A 24,236-nucleotide genomic window follows, 5' to 3' on the forward strand; every position below is an offset into this window, starting at 1 on the left:
CCTACTGTACACAATGTGGCATGTCTGGTTAGGGCTTTGTAAAGTGTATAGACATAATGTTTAAGGAAAAAACTCCAGGTGAAGCAAATTAGACACTGTAAAAGTATAGCATGTGATTTATACCACTGGCTTTGTGCCTTGTTAATCCATGTACAACATAAATAAATAAAGACTGTTTACAGTGGAGCACATATGCTCATTTTTGGAGGGACAGACAATATCCTTTGCCTCCTTTTAACCTGCTAGCGCTTTATGCTGACCAGGTCATGCTGGGATCAGCGCTCTAAGCTTCCTTTCTTGCCAGTCCATAGCTCTCGGAGGTCTACTTTGCATCCAAGGTCCCTTAGAGCAGCTTTGGCTATATCGTCACAGTCTTTGTGTGTGCTGCGAGCCTGTACGATCAGCGACTCTGCTCCCATTTCCAAGATGGGCTCACAGAACTCTGGATTCCGAGAGACTAGATTCCTGATCACCATGCAAGCTTGTTTCTGGTGGGGGGAGAATTTACATGTCAACATTGGATTAATTAACCCCTTCGAGACAAAGGCTGATTTTACTTTTTGTACCCTTTGTGACAATGGCCTTTTTAACATTTCTGCGCTGCTTGTGTTTAGCTGTAATTTTCTTCTTTCCCGTTTACTGAACCCACACACATTAGATATTTTTTTTTTCAGGACAAGAAGGGCTTTCTTTAGATGACATTGTTTTGATTGTATCATATTATTTACTATTAAAAAAATTATAAAATATGGTGAAAAATGTAGAAAAAAATGACTGTTTCTAACTTTTAGTTGAAAAATCTTTTACTCATCTATAAAAGGTAATGAAAAAACCTGCTAAATAGATTCTACTATTTGTCCTGAGTTTAGAAATACCCAATGTTTTTATGTTTTTTTGCTTTTTTCTACCCATTATGGGGCAATAAGTACAGGTAGCGTTTTGCTATTTCAAAGCCATTTTTTCCAAATCTGGTAATTCTTCCCCCCATGTGCCATTTCGGGTATCTTTGAACCCGGCCAATGCAATTTACCCCATCAAGTCATATATTTTTGAAAACTAGACAGCCCAGGGTATTCCAAATGCTAGTATTTTAACTCTTTCCATGCACCATATCTACCACCAGTCTTTGTCAAACTTTATGGTAGTCATTTTTTTGCATTTGTTTTGTCATACACATTTTACTTCAGGTATGAATTAAAATGTTCTAGTTTATGTCACTATCACAAAACACCCCAATATGTGTTCAGCAACATCTCCTGAGCGCAGCGATACCCCACATGAATGATTTTGCCTGGCTGTTTTGGGGCAAAAGGGCCACATTTGGGGCATGCGCATTTTTCAATGTTGAACTTTGGCATTTGGGGATCCACTGCCCATGCCCTATTTGGTACATCTTTGAGCCGGGCCATTTCAGTGTGCCCAATAAACCCATATATTTTTGAAAACTAGACACCCCAGGGTATTTCAAATGCTAGTATTTTAACTCTTTCCATGCACCATATCTACCACCAGTCTTTGTCAAACTTTGTGGTAGTCATTTTTTTGCATTTGGTATTCCACACACATTTTAATTCAGGTATGAATTAAAATGTTCTCGTATATGTCACTATCACAAAACACCCCAATATGTGTTCAGCAACATCTCCTGAGTACAGCGATACCTCACATGAATGATTTTGCCTGACTGTTTTGGGGCAAAAGGGCCACATTTGGGGCATGCGCTTTTTTCAATGTTGAACTTTGGCATTTGGGATCCACTGCCCATGCCCTATTTGGTACATCTTTGAGCCAGGCCATTTCAGTGTGCCCAACAAAACCATATATTTTTCAAAACTAGACACCACAGGGTATTTTAAATGCTGGTATTTTAACTCTTTGCATGCACATATTTTACCACCAGCATTTTTTCAAAGTTTGCAGTAATATTTTTGTGTGTGTATTTTTCCCACACACACCTACTTTATGTATGAATTTACAGCTCCTGGTATATGCCGCTGTCACACGACACCCCATAATGTGTTCAGCAACATCTCCTGAGTGCAGTGATACCCCACATGCATGGGTGTGTCATTTTTTGGGGGAACTAAAAGGCCACATTTGGTACGTGTGCATTTTTCTAATTGGAAATTAGATGTGTGGCCATCCTTCCCCCCGTGTTAATTGGGACGTTGTTGAACCTGGTCCATTCAATTTACCCCATCAAATCATACATTTTTTAAAAGTAGACACCCCACGGGCATTTATTATGCCAGTATTTTAACTCTTTCCATGCGAGAATTGTTTTAAGCTAATATGCTAATTTTAGGACTTGCTCACAAAAATATATTTTTTATATATATATATATTTTTTTTTTATTTTTTTTAAAAAAAAATTTAATATTTTTTTTCAACTTGGAGGTTCCCCTGATAGTGACATCAGTGGGAAATGATTTTTACATTTTACTGTTTTTTTACTATTTTTTTCTAATTATTATTAATTTTATTTTATTTTTTAATTTATTTTTACTAATCACACTGTGATTAGAAAGCTGGGCTCCATTGACTTGCATGGTGAATGCAGTACCTGTATTCAACCTGCAAGTGGAGCCAAAGTTCTCTAGATGGTCTGGACTATCTAGCGAACTTTTAAAATTTGTGGTTCCTGTTACAGGACGGCGGCCATCTTCCTTGATGGCGAAGATTGCCGGCAGCTGCGGCTGTGACCGCTCTCCGGAGCGGTCACAGCCCATCAAAAGGTTAGTGTTTGGTGTCGCTGGATGCCTCCTGATCGAGGCATTCCAGCGACATCATTTAAGTTTAGGAGGCGATCGTCGATCGCCTCCTAAACGCTTTTAAAACGGGCGTCCGCCGCCATACAAAGTATGGCGGATGTTGACGCCCCGTGGAGGAGCCAGAGATGGCCCCTTTGTGCCGATCGCGGCGTTGCTGAATGCCTCGAGGTCGAGGCATTCAGCAACGCTTTTTGGGTGCAAAAAGCGATAGTAGATCGCTTTCTGCACCCGTTTAAAGACGTGCCGGTCCTGGCACGTCAATTGTCGTAAAGCACATGCTTTTCCGTGCCGTGCCAGGACCGGCAATTGTCATTAAGGGGTTAAATACAGTAAGAAAAAAAAGTGATTGGCCAAGGCAAACTTCAGTATTTAATCTAAAATGGAGTTACACCATTAATCATAGGAGAGCATTATTCGTGGTTGGAGGTGTATTGCTTATTGGATAGATAGATTTTTGAGACGTACCTTGGCTCCTTTGATACTTAAGGAAAAAATAGTAATTTTACTTACCGTAAATTCTTTTTTCCTTAGTGTAGTGTCAGTACCACGGGTGTCGCTCTTCCTGGGACAAGGACCTAGAACCGAAGAGGTTAAGATACCTCCTAACCCCTCCTACTCCTCCCTATAAGAGCCCCGGCAACCCTCATACCTTCAGAAAGTACCAAGAAACACAAGATAGCTTGCAAAAAAATAATTTTAATACAAAAATGCACAGGGAGGGATATATGTACTGACACTACACTAAGGAAAAAAGAATTTACGGTAAGTAAAATTACTATTTTTCCCGTCGTGTAGTGTCAGTACCACGGGGATATAGCAAGATGACCCCTCCTGGGTGGGGAAAAAACGGTCACGAGGTAACTGCCTGAAGCACCTTACGCCCAAAGTCAGCATCAGAGGAGGAGAAGATGTCTAGCCGGTAATGCTTGATAAACGTGTGAAAGGAAGACCAAGTAGCTGCTTTGCATATTTCTTCTGGAGATGCCGAAGACCTTTCAGCCCAGGATGTAGCCATAGCTCTGGTGGAGTGAGCAGTAATGCGGGATGAAAGAACCTGACCACTGAGAGAGTAGGTTAAGCGAATAGTATCGGAAAGCCATCGAGATATCGTGTGCTTGGAGGCCGCATTGCCTGTGGATCTACCAAAATAATTAACAAACAATTGATCCATGGAGCGGAAAAAAGCAGTGCGGTCTATATAAATTCGTAGAGCTCTGTGGACGTCTAAAGTGTGCCAGAGTGATTCTTCCGGAGTTGAAGGAGACGGGAAGAAAGAGGGCAAAATTAATGGCTGATTGACATTAGCTTCAGAGATAACCTTGGGCAAAAAAGAAGGTTTAACATACAGGACGACTTTATCTTGGTGGAAAATAGTAAATTCTGGAGCCGCGGAAAGAGCTTGAAGTTCACTGACCCTCCTCGCTGAGGTAATGGCCACCAAAAAAGCCGTCTTGAGGGATAAAAATTTTAGAGATACCTCTTCCAAAGGTTCGAATGGTTCAGAGCAGAGTGCTTGGAGGACCAATGACAAATCCCAGGAGGGAAAATGCGAACGTCTGGGAGGCCGTTGAATGATGGCAGCCTTAAAAAAACGCCTGACGAGAACTTGGGACGCCAACTCCGACAGGAGAAAATGACTCAGGGCTGAAACCTGTCCCTTAAGCGTCGAGACTGTGAGACCCGCTGAAAAACCTTCCTGCAAAAAATCCAGAACAGAACTTGTGGGGGAAAAGAGAAATCCAAACTTTTGGAGACACAGCAGTGGAGAAATTTATTCCAGACTCGAAGATAAATAGTGGACGTAGATCTTCGTACTGAACCCAAGAGGATTTCTGACATAGAATTGGAAACGCCTCTGCTCTGGAGGATCATCCTTGCAGCAGCCAGGCCGTCAATCTGAACTGCAGAAGAACATCCTTGGACAGGTTCTTGTTTTCCAGAAGATGGGAGGAAACTGGCAGCTCCCATACTGAAATCGCCATACTGAGCAGCTCCGAAAACCAACTTCGATTCGGCCAATAAGGGAGAATAGCTAAAACCCTGGCTCTGTCTACCCGAATCTTTAGGAGGATCCGAGGAATCATGGCTACTGGAGGAAACACATAAGCCATCTTGAAAGACCAAACCACTGACATTCCGTCTAGCAGGGGGGGATTGTCCTGCCTGTAAAGGGAGGCGAAAACTGGCAATTTCCTGTTTTGTCTGGTCGCCATAAGGTCTATATCTGGTAGGCCGAATCTTTGAACTAGGAGAGAAAAAATGCTCTTGTCCAGGGACCAGTTTGCTTGGGAGCAACGAGATCTGCTGAGATCGTCTGCCAGACAGTTGTCTACTCCTTTGATATGTGTCGCTGCTAAATCCTCCAGGTTTCTTTGGGCCCAGCGCATGAGATGGTCTGAAAGGTCCTGTAGCCTTGGAATCCGGGTGCCACCCTGTCTGTTTATATATGAGACTGTGGTGGCATTGTCGGACTGGATTCTCACAGCTTTCCCCCGTAATCTTGGACCGAAGGTCTTGAGTGCCAGGAACACAGCTTTCAGTTCCCGAAAGTTTGATGATTGGGCTTGATCGATTAAGGACCAACTGCCCTGACTGCAGAGGTCGAGTAGATGAGCTCCCCAGCCTACCTTGGAGGCATCCGTGGTGAGGGTGATCCAATGACGTGGTAGAAAAGATCGCCCTTGGGTGAGGCGCTCCTTTGCTTTCCACCAATTCAGCCGGAGTAAAACCTCCCTGGATACCGTGAAGGTAACATCTAGATCCTCCGGTCTCCTGGACCACTGTTGTAGGATGTCCCATTGCAGGGGTCTCAACTGCGCTTTGGACCAGCTTACTGCCGGAATACACGCTGTAAGACTGCCCAGGATACTCATAGCCAACCTGAAGGAAAGGGTTGGATTTTGTTGCAGAAAGGAAACCTGATTCTTTATCTTCTTGATCTTGGAGCGTGGGAGATAAAGTCTCGAAGAGACGGAATCCACTATGAGCCCCAGAAACTGGATCTTCGTAGTTGGAATCAGGTTGGACTTTTTGTAATTTATGATCCAGCCGTGTTCCCCCAAGCATCGGGTCGTAAAGCTGAGATGTGCCCGGAGCTCCTGAGAAGAACTTGCTTTTAGCAGCCAATCGTCTAGATAAGGGACGACTGTGATCCCCTCTTTCCGTAAAGCCGCTGCAATAGGAGTTAAAAGCTTTGTGAAGATCCGAGGAGCTGACGACAGGCCAAAAGGGAGAGCAGTAAACTGGAAATGACGAACTCTTGTCCCGACTCTTATGGCAAACCTGAGATATTTCCTGGAGGCTATGGCGATAGGCACATGGAGATAGGCATCTTTTAGGTCTAACGTAACCATAAGGTCCCCTTGTCTCAACAGGCGGGTAACCGTGAGAATGGATTCCATTCTGAAGTGACGGTAAGGAATATACGCATTGACTTTCTTTAAATCCAGAATTGGACGGAAGGACCCATCCGGCTTTGAGACCAGGAAGAGACGGGAATAAACTCCCTGAAACTCCTGATACTTTGGAACAGGCTCTATGACACCCTTTTTTAGAAGGGTAAGGCTTTCGGCCAACAGTGCTGAGTTCTTCACCTGAGAGGGGTAACACGAAATCAGGAACAGAGGACGAGGAAAACTGGAAAACTTTATCCTGTACCCGTCCGCAATGATCCTGAGGACCCAGGAATTGTTTGTGGTTTGCCTCCATTTTGGTAGGAACCATTGCAGACGACCTCCAACACCGTCAGAATTTCCTACCCTCTGGTTTCTTAGGGTGTTCCTGAAACTTTCTCTCGTGTTGTTTACGAAAGGCTTGAGTCTTGAAAACTGGTTGAAAAGGCCTGGAAGGTCTATACTGGTATCGCTTGTTCCATCTGCTTTTCCTATCCTGAGGAAGTGCCTTTTTAGTATCAGACATGTGTCTGATCAGTTCCTCCAAGGAAGAACCGAATAGCTTGGTTCTTTCAAAGGGCAGATCGCATAGAGTAGATTTGGAGGCAGTATCTGCTGCCCAGGAACATAATGCCCTTCTGGCAACGGAAGACAAACCCATGTTACGGGCTGAAAGCTTAAGGCCCTCTTCTGCAGCTTCCAGCAGGAAGCTATTAGCCAGTGTCAGGTTTTTAAATAGTTTAGACAAACCTTCATCCATAGATTCTGAAAGACTGCCCTCTAAGGACTGCAACCAGACACCCTGCGCTTTAGCCACAGATGCGCTAGACAACGCCACTTTACACTGGAATCCAGATGATTGGTAAATCCGTCTGCAAGACGTTTCTGCCCTCTTATCCATAGGATCCTTAAGACCAGCCACTTCACTAATGGGAATGGTTGTACGTTTGGAAAGCTGGGCTATCTGGACGTCTACTTTAGGGATATCTTCCCATTTTTCATCGCCCTGAAGGTAAAAAAGCTGCTTAGAGTGCTTTGATATAAAGGCTCTTTTGCCTGGATTATTCCACTCTCTATACATGAGATTCTGCATGTGAGATAACATGGGCAACCCTTTGGGGTGCGCTGACAGGTCTGAATCCTGAAAAAGCCGTGAGACTTCCTTAACAAATTTACGCAGCTCCTGTGGAGGAAAATTGGTCTCATCCTCTGACTCCCCACTAGATGAAGCTGAATAGGATGAACTAGAAACCTCCCCAGAGGATAAATCAGAATGAGGGGATGATACCCTCTTACGTTTGTGGGATTTAAGTTTAACGGGTTCCACAGGTGTAGCTGCTGCTGCTTTAAACGTTTCAAACGTTTGCGCCAGGTTGTCCTGGAACCAACCTAAAAAAGACTGCATGTCTTTTTGTTTTTCTTTTGCCAAACTCTCAGCAGAGCAGGCATTGCAAAATTTCTTCTTACAACCATCAGGCAACGGAGTGGCACATTCAGTGAACGATAAATGTTTGGTTTTAACCACAGCCTTTTTTGGAGCAGGTGTAAAAGATTTCTCTTTATCCGGCTTATCTGGTGAAACCGGACCAGACATCTAATATAAAACACAAAAAAAAATAAAAAAAAATAAAAAATTTTTAGTAGAAAATATACAGGGCAGAGGATTTGACAGGGTAAGATTAACCAAATCCTACCTTACAACTCCTCAATCCGTGTGGGGGGGCTGGTGACACGGAAATCCCAGTGTTGACAAGCTCCTCTGCTGTCAGACTGGGCAGCACAGCTATATATATGCGAAAACCAGTTAGTTTTCGCGCCCTGAACAAGAGAAACTGAATCACGCATGCTCAATAGCGTGTCAGTACTCTTGGTGGAACGCAGCGCATGCTCCAACCTGCCGGCATAGGAGCGCGGCGTCTAAACGGCTCCGTAACGTCCGCCGATGCGGACGTTACTCCTCGCTCTGCTCACCACCCGGGGAGCAATCGGAGGGAACCCCCGGACACAACCCGTGTGCCCCACCAACGAAAAAAACAAAAAAACAAGGAACAAGGTCCGTCCCTTTCAAGGGACAAGGAAAAAACTGAAGGTATGAGGGTTGCAGGGGCTCTTATAGGGAGGAGTAGGAGGGGTTAGGAGGTATCTTAACCTCTTCGGTTCTAGGTCCTTGTCCCAGGAAGAGCGACCCCCGTGGTACTGACACTACACGACGGGAAAAAAATGTCTAGAATCCACATGGCAGACATCGGTTTGTTTACCTGCACGGTGGGGTCCCGTGGATGTGTCTTCATGGCCTGGAGAGCAGCTAGTGCTCCACCACCCTCCATGATCACGTTGCAGTTTTCCGGTTTGCGCAGAGCCAGCATAGCTAGTGCAGCACAACCCTGATCACAGACCTGAAAAGAGAGAATAGATACTGTAACAATAAGCCTTAGTATTTGTAATACAATCGGCTATAACAATGTATCTATCAGATGCAGACTCTCAAACAGCATTACATATGGGAAGGACGATGAATAAGCAGTGAGAAAGAACTACCAATGAAATTAAGATGGATGTAGGAGGCAGAAAGCAGAATTTAATGAGAAACGAGATCAATGAGAATGTGCATAAATAAATGGATTAGAAGAATTGACGAGTGAACGATCAGTAACAATAATGCACCATTTTACATTATTCAAACGGTCAAACATTAACAACCCAGATGAAGCTGGAACTTCACGTGGAAAAATCCCCAAATCTTATGGGTTTTCTGCATATGTTCATTTTTTATTAATTTTGGGGTACTGGTATTTATACACAAACTTTCTATAACAAAAATGCTAATTTCTAGTTTTTCTTTTTTCCTGGTGGAAGCAGGACTTGACACGGAAGTCTAGCGGTCTGTAGCTCTACGTCCAGAGTCCAAGCTTAACTTGTGTTACAGTTTTCTGTCACAATAATGACTATATTGCCCCCGTCTACAGCTACATGCCATGTTACTAGTGATCTGCTTGTGTATATTGCACAAACACTGTAAAGTTTGGTCAAGGTATGGTCAGAGGGCATAATGCTCACAAGAGGAGAACAATCTCACGCTGTAGGTTTTGTGTAGAACCTTTTATACCTCGCCCAATCAATAAACTGACCTCTGACAATAAGCATCTCTACAGCAAAGGTGTTTATTCACTAAAGAGAGAGAGAGTTGGCAGGAGAGTGGTGCTTTTAGCTCCCTCACTTCACTATTCATTACGAATGGCCAACACTGCCAAGTTTCTCCAGTGAGAAAGGGCTGAACTGACCCTGCATAATGCATACTTCAATGGGCGAGAACTATCCGTTAGACAGGCAAACAAAAACCTTCCTGCAGTAAAAGCTCACTGGGTTTAGATGTTCATAATGTCAACTGTCTCCTGTCAACTCTCTGTTTAGTGATTAGACCCCTTATTGTTGGTTTTGGGCATTTAAAACTTCTTTTTTTGGCGAGCATGGTCCTATGTAAAATATAGTAGTTTTGATAAATAATAAAAGTTCACCAATATACAGTGATAACACAATTAGCGTACCAATTACCAGCTCTTGGATACGTAAATTACCTGAACATTGGAGAGGTGTCGCGAGATTGCCAGGACAATGAGGTCGGTCCCTCCAGAGTTCACAATGGCATCTTTTACATCATCATTCCCAGCAATGGCTCTGATGGCACTTAACACCTGTTTTACCAGTTCCTGGGGGTTTACAGACAAAAAAACAAAATATCTCTAAATGAACTGAAAATTTAGCAATGCATTATTTGCTAAAGCACATTAATGAAACCACATTTTTGGTGTTTTAATCTTTGGAACAGAGTGCTGCTTTGTCCACCCCTTGGGGAAGCCGCTTTCTTAGTATATAAAAAAAGATGGAAGAAGTCCAGGCCACCTTAATTCATTAATTTTCCTTCTTAGCCTGTAATGATGATCCATCATTATTGTAATGATGTAATTACATCTGCTTAGCCTGTAATGATGATCCAATAATAATAATTCAGTGAATCACTGGTTTAGTATGTTGAGTAGTTGGAAACTTCAATGTTCTTAAGTATTGATAAAATATTGCAAGGATCTACTTGGTTCAACAGCATCCAGGTGTTTACTAGGGATCCGTCCCTTATATAGATTACCTGATGGTCCATGCAGTCTGCTAACAATGCCACCATGAAGTTCAAGCCACCCAGGTCAACCACGTCCTGACAATACTCATTACGCACACAGAGACGGGCAATGGTACCACACAGCTCACTAAGGACACCAGGGTTATCTGCAAATGCTTTAAAAAGGTGATACACAGTGATTAGCTTAGATTTGTTTCTGTCACCTCGAAACATTACAAATGTTCTCAACACAACAGTATTTAAATTACACCTGTATGGTGCTTAGAGCATACAAATTCCCAGCACGCACCTGACCTCCCCTTCTGGACTGGCTGCTTTTTATGAACTTTAACTGTTGCAGAAATTAGGAAATAATAAATGGGTAAGAACACTTGACACTAAATATACTGTTGACAGGCTCATTTGAACTAATTGGACAAATGCTGTTTGACCACTACTGAGATGACAGAGATTGAGTCCCCTATTTGTATTGATATAGAAGAAGTCATTTGGCTGAGGGAGGTTGGCAGTGCTGGGATCTTTAGCTCTATAGCTTAAAGACTTATTTCACACAAGACTAATATAGAATGAGACATGTAGATTTTTGTTGTCCATAACAACTACCTTTTGCAGCTTGGATTAAAAGCTTCAGGCCGCCATACTCCAATACAATCATCTTGGCATGATCATGAGCATGGCCAAATGGGACTCGAATGTCATCGTCAAAGGTCATTATCCTCAGAGCAGAGCAGGACTCACGCAGAACTTCTAGATCTGCACCATGGTTTGTTATGGCAGCGGTCAGGTGCCGTAAAACCCCTGCCTTCACAAGATCCTGACGGTTTTGCTCATGCTTTAGGCACACGTGGCGGATGAGACGAATGGCTAGCAGTGTCACCTCTGCGTCACTTGCGTGATTCTGCAAAGCCTGAATCAGCAGTTGTCGCCCATCAGCCTCTAGTAAATCAGGCTGTCCATCAGTGAGGCAGGACATGGCGTAGAGGGCATTCAACAATGTTTCTCTGTCTCCTTCGGAAAGCTTCCATGCTTTCAACACCACAGGGTAGGCAGATTTCTGGCCTGCCAGGTAACGGTGTGCCAGCCCCTGTTTACACTGGTCCCCAAACTTGACAAGGAGTTCTGAGACACTGTTTAAAGCTGATGAGTCTATGGCTTTCCTCAGGGACTCCAGTATCTGGAATGAGAGAACGAGCACAGCTTAGCAGCAACATACATCTGTTCGTTTTCTTGTTTTAAATGAGTGAAAACGAGTAGTGACAATACAGGGAACAATCCAAACCCATAATAAATATGTAACACTTGATTACAGTGGATGGCAACATCACACTCCGTGATTGGTTATGTTAGGGGTTGGCAAACTACCGGGACATGTAGGAGTCAGTCACAAAGTGCAGCTACCAATATCACTATTATATATTGATTTATAGAGGGCCGTCATATTCTGCAGCGCTGCACAATGAGGCCATTAGCAGACTGCATAGACCACCTCTCGGCTGCTATATTCTTGACCTGAAAGTTGTCATTTCTACTAAGGTCCCTCAATCCCAAAGGATGACACGTAGATGTATCCTTGGCAATTACATGTAAGCAGGCTAGGTTCACTCTGGCATTTTAGTGAAAGCTGGTCTCCGATAGCATGGCTACCTATGAAACAGCATCTAGCACTCAATCTCAAAGCTCCTAACATTTCAGATGGCCAAAGAGGGACTCTTTTGTAATAAGGTGTTTGATTAGAAGTGTGGCTGGGTTTTTTTTTATGACCTATTGATACTTATTTTAGAATAATAATGTATTATATTTATGCGCTTCAATTATAAGCATCATTTACTTTGATTCTGACTTTGAATGCTGCAGAACACCAAGAAACACTCACACCCAGAAAAACATTCCTAGAAAAGACAGACATCAGGGAAGGAAAAAGGCACAATCGCTCTTAACGCATTATTGACAAAGCCCGTACATGTACGGGCTCAAAATGCATCGTTTTCAATGGGTTTAGGGACCACCCATTGCCCTTAAGGGGTTAAAGAGAGGCATAAGCTATGCAATCTTGGCACAAACCTGAAGAATGTCGTGGTTCGGTTCAACCTCATTTTCGCTGCATGGTTTCTTCGGTGCCTTAACAATATTTGTCAAGTCAACCCCTAATTAAAATGGAAAATAGTAGTTAATGGTACTGTGAAGCATTACCATACATCATGGTGTATTACAGTACATCACATTCAAAAGAAAAGAAAAAAAGCCCAGCAAAAACAGTTTTAGCCATTACAATGTAGGGAAAAGTCCATTGTGTTTGATGGGTGAGGGCGTGGTTGTAAAGTTGCTTATAACGTACACCAAACACACTTCTATACAGTAAAACTACATAAAGCAGATCTGTCACTTTTTCCCAAATTCTATATTACAGTTAGATAGCCTAACTAAACCCATGTAATGGTCTAATTCCACCCCATTAGCTTATCCCTGCCCTAGTATTAAGTTGCTCATTGCAGCTGACTGGTTCAGGCAGGGGTTGTAAAGGCTGTATGAAGATATGATAGAAAACATCTAGACTGGATGTTCTTTCCATTAATGCAAACTGTGCTACATCGATTCTCACGTCCCAGTTTCGACTAGGCAAATATTCCTGCCGGAGAGTAGGATCTAGGTACCCTGCAGTGCTGCGGGGGATCTGGATCCTAACCCTGCTGCCTGCCCAGCGCCCGGAACATGCAGTCGGGCGATACGAATTGTGCATTCCTGCGCTAAACCCCAAATATAGGCCGCACCCCCACTTTAAAGACTTAAAGTGGGGGGGAAAGGCGCGGCCTATATTCGGGCAAATCCGGTACAATTATTAGCAAGGATGACCAGTTCAGGATGGTCATGTTCAGCCTAGTCAACTGAATGGAATAAGCACAATCTCCAGAAGGTACCTTGAGACTCAAATTGCTGGATAGCTTCAGTCAACGCTTCATCTGGGTCCATCTCAAACTCTGTAATATTTTCTTGTACAACAGCATCAAAGGTCTCCTGCGTAATCCATCTACACGCCATTTTAGTAGATTTCACGGCTCACTATGCTCTTTATCTGGGACAACCTGTAAAAATACAGCATGTTGTGTAAATCCTACAAACGTTATTTTTGCTTAGCTTTACAAATTCTTATACTTTTGTAACGAGCAGGTTGACTGCACAACTGTTCTCAACAACTGTGAATTTCAGTTTAATTCTAAGAAATGGCACAAGATGAGTTGTAGCTGGAATGTGTGAAGGTAATGCAGAAAAGAATCTGTGGGATTAAAAGAATCCGAGTGCTTTGCTTAGTATACACAATAATCATGTTCATGTTATGTTAATAATCTTATGGATGTTTCTCCAGGTCTCATTTTCTGCACTGTTGCACATTTTAGGTCCCTTTAGATGTCTTCAAACAGAACATACATTTCATACTTCTGTCCGTCACAGTTTCCTGTCGTTATTGGCCTAGTTACCATTCAGAACTGCTTCAACTCAGGAACACGAGCTGGGTTTAAAGCGTGAGCAGCTCATTCTAGGACCTACGCTTGTTCTTCGGCCATTCTCATGAAGCTGTCTTATGTGTTTCTCACTGCATGACCGTGTTGCTCTTCAGTTGACTGATGGATGGCTTGACTTTCTCATACAAAGGAGAATTTGCGAGGGCACACAAGCCACTGAATGCGCATTAAGTTTAGTGCTACCTTTAATGATCATTAAATGCATGGGATTCTTCATATTATGCCTCTGCTGCGTTCCTCGCCCTCCCCTCAGCCATTTCCCATGCAGGAGATGCGTTCGGCCAAACGCATCTCTTGCCATATGATATACGGAGCGCCAGTAAGCTCCAGAGCTGGTTACGTGAATATCTCTGGGGGAACCAAGATTTCAATGGGATCGCTTTTTGAGCCACTGACTGGCATGATGTCCAGTCCCTGCAACAAAGGATTCCCAAAGCACAATTCTGGCAGACGTTGACATAGGTCACATAAACATGCACTGCATTTTACATGACAAATACATATTCAAGTCCACTTTCATTGAGATCTGTCATATATGTTGGGATGCTGATCATTGCATTGTCTGTATTAATGTTCCTATTGCCACTGATATCTCAGCTGTATATTTAGAGCTATGGGCAAAGGCAGACAGGCTCATTGTCCACACGGGAAGCATTATGGTGCAAGTGGAGCAGAACCTTAAATTAATTATCCCTGTCCATGAAACCTGTGAGAACATTTTAATACATGTGCAAATGTATCTAAGGGCCCCATCGAATAAAGGTGGCTCCACATGGGTATAAAGCACATCACCCATTTATTCATAATAAAAGAAAATCAACCGATAACAAAGAGGCCTCACACAGAAACAAAATGCATCCAGTTGCACAAGAAACCAATAAAGCTATAATAAACACGCGTATAAAGTTACCTGCCTCCTCTTTACCCGTCTCCAGGTTCTGACATAGCAACCATAGGCGGAAGTGGCATCACTCAGCAGCCTCCATCTTTTCTGAGGGCAAATTCCTCCTTGGAGAAATAAAATAAAAACGAAAGCCTGGGTTGTTATTGAGGATTATGTAAGCGTACAATGACGTATAATTATAACGTCTATGTTTCTGTTTATCTACTTACCTTAGAAACGCACATAACAGTTCTAGAAAGAAAGCAACCACTCCCCTGCCCTTAATAAAGAAGGCGTATCCGGGCATCACGTCAGCGTGTGACGTCAGCACGCCAACGTGCGAGACCTGGGAAGGGGACAACGGGAGTACCCGGTTATAGAGGATCGGTGAGAAGGTAAAACTGTGTTATAATGCTTTGTTGGTAGATATATTGGGTTAGTCGGGCTTTAATGTGCATACAGTTGAAAGCAGCGTTTATTTAGCGTGGGTTTCTTATTATGCGTGGTTTCTAATTGCCTCGATTAATGAGCCATCCTCTGTAGGCCAGAAACACAAGCTAATTAGTGTTATATAATACCACGCGTCCCAGCACACCCACGCGTGAATAGTGTGGCATGGCGCTGGCAGTCTTCTTTCCCTCCCTCATGCCCGTGTCTCCCTGATAGCGGTAGCACAAGGGAAGTGGGTAACACGGTCGTTGGCTTCCATGTAAAGATATGGGTGGGCTTTGGACTTGGCGACATCTTTATTTATTTTTCATAATAATATTTGAGGTAACATGTTTACACAGCGAGTGTGCGGTATAGCCCTGCGTGTGGAGGCCACATTGCACCAGAATTGCTCTTTGTGCAGGTGGGCTACGCATTAACCCTTTGAGTGCTGGGAGTCGACCGGGCCACAATCACCCCACGTGGGAGGCCGGTCCAGTTTGTGCAGCTTTGTTTACATGTTACCTACATGTTTCTTATGATTTATATATATATATATATATATATATATATATATATATATATACACACACACACACATCTTAATTAGTCCAAAAGTTCACCATCAGCACCTAGATTTATCATTTTTAATAAAATGTGGAAAAATACTGTAATCTATTTTTTTTATTTTTGCGGACAGCTTTCTTTTGTTAAATCTTCATATAAAGATGTATATGAATTACCTCTCCGTACACCATTTGCTTGTAATGTTTTAAAGCTAAAAAGTTGATATATTTCATTCAAAAGGTAACATCCTCCCAAGCACAATGGGAGCTGTCTTAATGATTAACACCTGATATTCTGTTGGTATTCTACTGCAAGTGCGCCTGTTAGGGCCTTCGACATCAGTTGAAATACCTTTTTGTAATTCAGTCAGAGGCGCTTAATGAAGCGATTCGAGGGCAAGCTGTTCTGATTCCAGGAAACCGTTCCCAGCCCCAAATGAAGCTAACATAATGATGGAATAGAGCAGCATCCATTTTGGTTGCAATCACAGTGTTCATGTGAGAAGACGGCCACATGAGTCTTACACGGCAGTCTGTAACACCTTTAGTTAACTTCTTCAGTCCCTTGTGGATGTACATGTATGTCCAGAAAAAAGCCATTGCGAGATGCCCTTGTGGAATTACACAAGGGCACCACATTTGGTCCGTTATTGTTCACGGGGGCTAACTTTATGAGACAGTCCCCGAGAACCAATGATCCGGCAGTATTTATATGCGATCGCCGTTTTCATGTGATCGTTTCCGCAGATGTTCTGTCTCTCTCCTCCAACTTTGTAGTCTGGAGGAGATAGATAGAGCGTAGTGTGTGTAGGCTGCAATTTTTTATTTTTAATACTTGCCTATATCAATACCCTATGCCATTTCCCATAACATTTAACCCTTCCCTTACTGTATATAGCACTGTAATTTATGCTCGGATATTTCTTTCCCCTTTTTAAGTATGCTTGCATTGAAAATGTCATTACCGTGCTTTGCTTTGATGCATGTCCTAATCTCTTCTCTCAATGGTTTTCACAGTCAAAACATGGCGAGTCAGAGGATAACGCGTGATACTTTTGATGCTGTAGTGCAGGAGAAAATGAAGAGGTATCGAATTAGTATGGACCAAGCGATTTCTGAAACAGTAAAGGAATTTCAGCTTGACGGTGCGTTCATGTTGATAATGCTCACCTGTTAAATCGTCCCTTGCATGATACTATAACTCTAAATATATATTTAGAGTTATAGTATCATGCAAGGGACGATATATATATATATATATATATATATATATATATATATATATATATATATATATATATATATATATATATATATATATATATATATATATATTTATTTGTTTTCATTCCTATTGATCTGCACAGAAAGGTCTTGCTGGAAGTAAAATGCTGAGACAGAATTGGCACGTTTTCCCCCACCATGTTCAGTTCAGTTAGTTTACTTTTGAGGAAACCTAGGTTCTCATTATTTAAGTAATGTTACAAAAAATGAACGTACAAATTTTGAGAATATTCTTTTTATAAAGAAACTCATTGGTAATGTGTGGGTTTTTCCTCCCTCTAACAGGACCGACAAAAAATCTCTCAAGAATTCCAATGGAGAGCTACAATTCTCTTTTTAGGGACAGCGAAAGATATGGTTATCGTGATTCTTTAAGCAGAAACTGGGATATTGAGACAAGGAGAGAAGATTTAGCTCGTCAGTCATACCAGTTAAGAGAATACGGAAGAGATCTGTCTCCAGGAAGACTCAGTGATCAGATTTTAGACAGGTGGCGTTCAGATGACCCTCTGACAAGAGAACGTCTGCTGAGGGAGGAACTTAGTGCCACCAACCGTCGGATTTATGAACTTGATCCGCTCAGAAACAGGGAGCGTGAGGAGTTACTTTCTAGGGATTTGGATGGCCCTAGACGTTGGGAGCTTGAACGTGACCCTCTACGTTCTCCAGACTACAGTATGGTCCGGCCAGACGTCTACAGGGAATTTCGTTCAGCACCTCAAGGAGAGCGCTTTCAACAGAGAGCAGATTATACAGGTCCTGTTCAAAATCTCTTCAGGTCTCCAGGAGCAAGGGGAAAGATGTCTGTAAAGCAGGCTCGTGGAGGCATGATGCAGAAGGGTCCGGGTGGAAAGGTGCAGGCAGGGCGTCCATTTCAGGGTGGCAAAGCAGGACAGACGATGAGTGGAGCAAGCCCAAGTCAGAAAACCGGAAAGGCTGGTGAATCCTTGGGGAAACAGACTGAAAATGATTCTGTGAAGAAGACAGAAACGAATGTCAAAGATGCCAACAGTCCTGTCACTAAATTCAGTATGCAGATGATGCGGTGGGCCAAGTTCAATACAATGGAAAACGATATGGACCATATAAAACAGCACAAAGCTTTGTTCAAGGTGAAAACCGAAGCCTGCAAGATGATCGTTGAATGCTTTAAAAGTGTCATGAGTTCAAACCACAGGGAACGCTGTTTTACTGGGGTTAAATTTCTAAGTCACCCAGCTTTGAAGAATCCCAAAATTGACAATGATCTGTTGGATTTACTGATGGAGAAACAAGCTGTGAAGAGCAAAAATGATTTCTTTGAAGCCATAAAGCCTTTCGACAAGGAGATGATGGTTATCCAACAGAGGCTACTAAGAAGTGTAATTCCTTTGCTCATGGCCTGTAACACTTATGAACTAAAACACTCTATCCTCACTGACCAACGGCAACTGCTTGGTGCTCTCAAGAGCACCGTGTTTTTGTGTCGCAAGTCAATGGTGCTCCTGGGACAAACCTTTGCATTGATCTCTAGCTCCAGGCAGAATAATATTATGGAAGTCTTGGGGCTGAGTGAAATGCAGCGGAAGCCTTCAGAGTATCCAAATTTCAAGGATTCATTCCTGTTTGGGAAGCAGTTCGTTGCTCAGCTGAAAGACTGGCTGAAGAAACCGGGCAACAAGTTACAATTAAAATCACGCCCTGTACCTGTGGAAAAGGCCGAGGATGCTAAAGAGGATTTCGATGTCGATGTTGAAGCCAAAGGTTGGTTCTGTTAAAGTAGCAACTCATATGCTGGGGATTTAGCGTTCTTGAATGTTGAAAGTAAAGTGTTTTTTATTTTATTAAATCTGCAGTTTGTATTAAAAATATAATCTTTTCACATAGGTCCTCTAAAAAGCTATAGCCTCCCCTATGAAATTTATGCCCACGTAGGCCACAATGCACTTTTCGGGACAAACGCTTGCATTTTATTCACGGCAGAGAAGAAAGAGTTTGCAGTAGGGTTGGATCATCCCCGGCGAGCTACTACTGGCCCTGTATACTGAAGTGTTAAGTCTGAAGCAATCCCACTAAATATTATCCCATTAAACTATACATTATGCATGACTAGCCCAGCCCTTTTAGCCGGAGAAGCTTGCCCGTGTTGGCCCTTCATAATGAATAGGGATAAAGTTCAGACCGTATTGCTTCTGCCAGCACGTTTGGTGAGGTGTGATGATTAATATGCTACTAAATGTTAACAGACTTTCCTTGAGAGAGAATTGCGATTCTTTACCCTCAGAGGTTAACTCTCTGTCATACTCCATAGGTTAAATTTGATAATCTGCACTTGTCTGTCATACCATGTACTTTTTACTTAATGTATGAATGGTTTCATCAAGTAGAAATTAAATGTTTCACACTGGTAGCTTATAAATAATGATTTCAGGAAGCCTCTTTTCTTACGACTGGAATATCCATTTTCTCCTATTAAGTTAAAAAGGAAGCTGACCCTGCGGTTGTAGCGGAAATTGACAAGCTGGTAGAGAGTGCCATGAAAGGGAGTCAATCGGAAGGAGAACGTCCAGCATTCTGGTAAGGGCCCATTTGTAAACTCGCCCTCCGTGACGTCTACTGAAATGTAATTGTCATTATTTTGTTAGAAATAGGTGCGAGGCAAGGTTCAGAATATTCTTTGTTTAAATTTTCCCCTTCCTCCAGGAAGCTGCACAAAAAGTGATGTTGTAACATGTTTCTGCAGCTGTGTACATTATATAAGCTTTTCCAGATATGGGTGAAAATGTTCTGCATGGATCCTCCACCTTGACCCATTTTACAGAATTATTGCCCCTCATCCCTTATAACACTCTACCCTTTTTGGTGGAGGGTAATATATACGTAGTAAGTCATAGTAGGAGGGTCACAATCTCGGTCTGCACAAGCTATTTGTCAAGTTATTCCACCGTAATATGTTTTATAAAAGGTTTTGGTTATATGCTTTATAACTTCTATTTTTTCAGGTTCTTATTTGACAAAGACAGCGGTGAATATTTATATTACCGTCAGAAACTAGCAGAATTTCAGAAATCTACTGGCCAGATATCCGTAAACAACGCTCAGACTAAAAAAACAAGGAGGTCCCCTGAAGAGCTAGCCTGTGAGTCTGTGAGGGCCATGCTGTATGCAAAAAAGGCACAAGCTGTGAAGAGAAAGCTTTTCAAGAACTTGGCATACTCAAGGAGGCAAAAACTAAGGAAGAATGCTACCCGTTTATTCAGAAAAGTATCTGTAAAGGTTGAGCCAATGGAGGTATTGTCGTCTTCGGAAGATAAGGTTGATACGGATGAGAAAATGCATGAAAATGAACCTTCTACCTCATCTTCCGTTCCTACGTCCTCAACCCATACGTGCATTTCTCCAGCCTCTTTCAGTGCATCTGCTTCTGAGTCTGCTATGGATTCTGCCCCTGAAAATTCTTCGACATCTGTCCCAGGTTCCACCCCAAGCAAGGCTTCCTCCCCAACCCCTGCCAAGGCTTCTACTCCTGCAAAAGCTACTACCCCAACCCCTGCCAAGGCTTCTACCCCTGCAAAAGCTACAACCCCAACCCCTGCAAAAGCTACTACCCCTGCAAAAGCTACTACCCCTGCAAAAGCTACTACCCCTGCAAAAGCTACTACCCCTGCAAAAGCTACTACCCCTGCCAATGCTGCTACCGCTGCAAAAGCTACTACCCCAACCCCTGCCAAGGCTTCTACCGCTGCAAAAGCTACTACCCCAACCCCTGCCAAGGCTTCTACCGCTGCAAAAGCTACTACCCCAACCCCTGCCAAGGCTTCTACCGCTGCAAAAGCTACTCCCCCAACCCCTGCCAAGGCTTCTACCCCTGCAAAAGCTACTACCCCAACCCCTGCCAAGGCTTCTATCGCTGCAAAGGCTACTCCCCCAACCCCTGCCAAGGCTTCTACTGCTGCAAAGGCTACTCCCCCAACCCCTGCCAAGGCTTCTACCGCTGCAAAAGCTACTCCCCCAACCCCTGCCAAGGCTTCTACCCCTGCAAAAGCTACTACAACCTCTGTCAAGGCTTCTACCCCTGCAAAAGCTACCACCTCAACTCCTGCCAAGACTTCTGCCCCAGGCAAGGCTACCACAGCAGCACCATCCAAGACCTCCTCAACCCCTGGCAAGCCTCCTGCCCAAGCAAAAGCTACCACCCCAGCCCCTGCCAAGTCTGCTGCTCCATTAAAAACTACCACACCAGCCCCTGCCAAGTCTACTGCACCAGGAAAAGCTTCCACTACAACCAATGTCAAAGCTACCAAGGCTTCTGCCCCAGCTAAGACTTCTACCACAACCTCCACAGCAACTGCTGCCAAGGCTTCTGACCCTACCGTAGCCTCCACCGTAACCTCAGAAACTAAGTCACAGGCTGAGGAGCCTTCTGAAGATGTTAAGGATGATTCTGCACCAGGTTCCCAGTGTTTGGATGGTAGGGTTCTAATTCTTTATAATGGGTTCACTGAATTTTGGGACTAGAGTGCGCCTTTTAAATTGTATATATTATTTTCAAAACTAAGCACCTCTTCCGTTAACTTCGATGGGGGTGCTACTGAGCATGTGTTATACGTGTACCCATGAATTCTTTTAGTAGAGGCAGTCTAGGGAGGAGCAAAAACACAGGCATTGCTTATTTTCTGTCATAAAATGCATCGAAGCCCATGCAATATGGACTCCGGTATTTGCCGTGAAACACTAGAGACCTGAACTAATTTTAAAACCTATAAACGGTATTATTTAGTTATTTAAAATGGATCAGCATAGGAGTCCTAGCTATGGAATCGAAAAAGCCGTAAGCCTAAATAGGAAATGGAATTCAGCTGAATTCACCACACTACCTCTCACCCTTTCTCTGTGCCTTATGTTTGTCACCCCATTCCCTCAAGATTGTAAGCTTGCGAGCAGGGCTCTCTCCACCAAATGTATCGGTTTGTCTTAGTGTAGCTGTGTAAATTGTTGGTGCTTTATAAATAAGAAGTGTTTTTTTGTTTATAGTTGATGAGAAGACCAAGGACACAGCTGTAAAGTTGGCACAGTTTGTCGCTCAGATGGGTCCAGAAATTGAGCAGTTCAGCATGGAGAACAGTGTTAACAACCCAGAATTCTGGTGAGTTCTACTCTGTGTTTATGGCAGTGTTTCCATAAGCTGATACCAAGGAATGCCTTAAAAATGTGTGTGTGTATATATAATCTATCTCACAATATTTGTCTGTGTTTTGCAATGATCTTTTTTTCCTTCTTACCAAGGTTTCTGCGTGAGAAGGAGAGTCCAGCCTACCTTTTCTACAAGAGTAAGGTGGAGGAGTTCAAACTCGCGGAAGAAGAGGCATCAGATGATGATGATGATGACGACGATGATGATTTGTTGGAAGATGACGGTGATTTGGAGAATATAAGGATTGATGATGCCCAGCTTTTGGATGATTTAGATGATGTGGAGATGGAAGCTGAATGTGAGGCAGCTGAGGCTCCCAGCACTGAAAATCCACTAGTCGCTGCATTTAGTCAAATGCCAACACCAGCACGGCCGCCAATGCCACGGAAGAGGGTCTCAAAATTGAAAGTTGGAATGCTGCCGCCCAAAAGAGTGTGTCTTGTGGATGAACCCAAAGGTTAGAAAATTTATTTGGCCATAATCTGTTGCTTTATATGGCCTTTTTTCAATTTCTGCATTTGATAGAATATAGTCAAACTTAATTTTAAAGAAATTCTTGCTCACAAACCTTTATGACTAATGGAACATGTGTTCTGTGACACGTGTACATATCCATGACATTTAACAAGTTTTTTTTTTTGTTTGTTTTAAAATTCAGAAGTACTATCATGCTGAAATTTTGGTCTAACCATTTATCTATTCATTTTAATGTTTGATGTGTGTTTCTTTCCCATCTCTTCCTGCAGTTCATGATCCAGTACGTATAGAATATGACCGTCCGCGAGGGCGTGGTGCCAACAGAAGAAAGGTGAGATAATAAATCATAGACATGGTAAAATGTTTGAGGAAACTGTAGATGTAGGTCACCCATATGAATCTGTACACATTTCTAATTTGGTTTGGTGGTTTGCTTCTACAAAAATGGCTAAGATGTGGTGCTTTGCGTAAAGAATTTCCCTTTACATCCCTTTCCAACATAATTTTATAACACATGTTTAGCCTTGTATAATGGTTTGTCCTAAACAAAGCGTTAAATGTCAAATAGAAAGTTGTAATGTTGTGAAGACAATTATTCTGTTTAAATCTCCAACTACGACTTGTTTTTTGTTTCTAGAAACCTGCAGATCTGGAGTTTGCCAACAAGAAACTGACACAGGAGAATGTGGGTTTCCAGATGCTGAGTAAAATGGGCTGGAAAGAAGGACGCGGACTTGGATCTGGCGGGTCTGGGATAAAGAACCCCATAAAAGTGTATGTTGCGATACCAAGTGTAACATGAGTGTGTACTTTAAGTGCCGTATGTTGTGGCTTTGGTTTGTTTTTCTTTTTTATTTGATGGCAAAACCTCATCTGGTTTGTTTTTATAGCTGTGTGCTAGCAAGGGGACCATCGAAGATTCCAAGTAGGGTGTGAGACCCTGGGTTTCTACTGCAATGAAGGGGATACTTTTATTCACTTAATCTTTCATCTTAGACCCGTTGCTCCTGGATGATCCTCCATGTGCTTGATCCCTCTCCTCCCCTCTGATGTACTAAGGGATTTACGTGCTAACCGTAATCCTAAATTTATATAGGAAATAAAGGACCTAAAATATAACAGGTGAAATAAACTGAATACTGTGCCCCCCTCCAGCTTGCCATTTCCTGCACAGCACATAGTCCGAGGGAATTCCTGACGTACCTCCTCAAATGCTGTTATCCCGGTTTCATTGCCCTTCTGGGATTGAAAACTGCAATGTTCAGTCAAATGGGTGACCAGGCTAACATTTGGAGAGAAAATAAAACGTGAGATATCCAAAGGCATTGATTCCGCTCCTACCACAAAATAGTTTTTAAGTCTGCCACTTTGTTTACAGGGGGGCAGTGTCTGCTGGAGAGGGCTTAGGTGTGGAAAATAAAGAGGGTGGAGAGTCCCAAGAAGACAACTTTGACGTCTTTCGACAAAGAATGATGCAAATGTACAGGCAAAAAATGGGTAAATAGGTAAGTTCGGTGTAACTGCTTTTGGTTTTATTGCAGCCGTCTTTTCCCGTTGTTTACTTGAAGCCTTCATTTTGTGTTTTTCTTAGTGAAGCCGGAAGCAAACCAA

At 42.9% G+C, this 24,236-nt stretch overlaps 2 protein-coding genes across 2 annotated transcripts; one reads left to right on the top strand and one right to left on the bottom strand.

Annotated features, from left to right (window-relative positions):
• Window positions 1-275: 275 nt before the first annotated feature.
• On the bottom strand, window positions 276-13,337 carry LOC149280845 (armadillo repeat-containing protein 6-like). Its single transcript, XM_089500019.1, has 7 exons — window positions 13,211-13,337; window positions 12,357-12,439; window positions 10,899-11,469; window positions 10,305-10,450; window positions 9,739-9,870; window positions 8,422-8,559; window positions 276-488 (listed from the first exon to the last, which is right to left on the bottom strand). Exons 1-7 carry the CDS (start codon window positions 13,329-13,331, stop codon window positions 276-278), a joined length of 1,404 nt encoding a protein of 467 aa, XP_089356145.1. The 5' UTR covers window positions 13,332-13,337.
• Window positions 13,338-16,715: 3,378 nt separating this feature from the next.
• LOC149280846 (SURP and G-patch domain-containing protein 2-like) lies at window positions 16,716-24,130 on the top strand. The gene is made up of 9 exons (XM_089500028.1): window positions 16,716-16,836; window positions 17,261-18,718; window positions 19,444-19,531; window positions 19,957-21,425; window positions 21,989-22,100; window positions 22,241-22,605; window positions 22,895-22,956; window positions 23,263-23,399; window positions 24,004-24,130. Exons 1-9 carry the CDS (start codon window positions 16,716-16,718, stop codon window positions 24,128-24,130), a joined length of 3,939 nt encoding a protein of 1,312 aa, XP_089356154.1.
• Window positions 24,131-24,236: the final 106 nt, after the last annotated feature.

This window comes from Sceloporus occidentalis, unplaced genomic scaffold, assembly GCF_023333645.1.
Source record: "Sceloporus occidentalis isolate IW3139 unplaced genomic scaffold, rSceOcc1.0.p SCAF_145, whole genome shotgun sequence".
In the NCBI taxonomy this organism is placed as follows: domain Eukaryota; kingdom Metazoa; phylum Chordata; class Lepidosauria; order Squamata; family Phrynosomatidae; genus Sceloporus; species Sceloporus occidentalis.

Excerpts from the sequence above, each read along its gene's own strand:
- LOC149280845 (XM_089500019.1), bottom strand. The coding sequence starts at position 13,331 with ATGGCGTGTAGATGGATTACGCAGGAGACCTTTGATGCTGTTGTACAA. Across the intron at positions 10,451-10,898 it reads TTTAATCCAAGCTGCAAAAG|CATTTGCAGATAACCCTGGT; the intron begins GTAGTTGTTATG and ends ACCTTTTTAAAG. Across the intron at positions 489-8,421 it reads CACGGGACCCCACCGTGCAG|AAACAAGCTTGCATGGTGAT; the intron begins GTAAACAAACCG and ends TCCCCCCACCAG.
- LOC149280846 (XM_089500028.1), top strand. The coding sequence starts at position 16,716 with ATGGCGAGTCAGAGGATAACGCGTGATACTTTTGATGCTGTAGTGCAG. Across the intron at positions 19,532-19,956 it reads GGAGAACGTCCAGCATTCTG|GTTCTTATTTGACAAAGACA; the intron begins GTAAGGGCCCAT and ends CTATTTTTTCAG. Across the intron at positions 22,606-22,894 it reads TCTTGTGGATGAACCCAAAG|TTCATGATCCAGTACGTATA; the intron begins GTTAGAAAATTT and ends CTCTTCCTGCAG.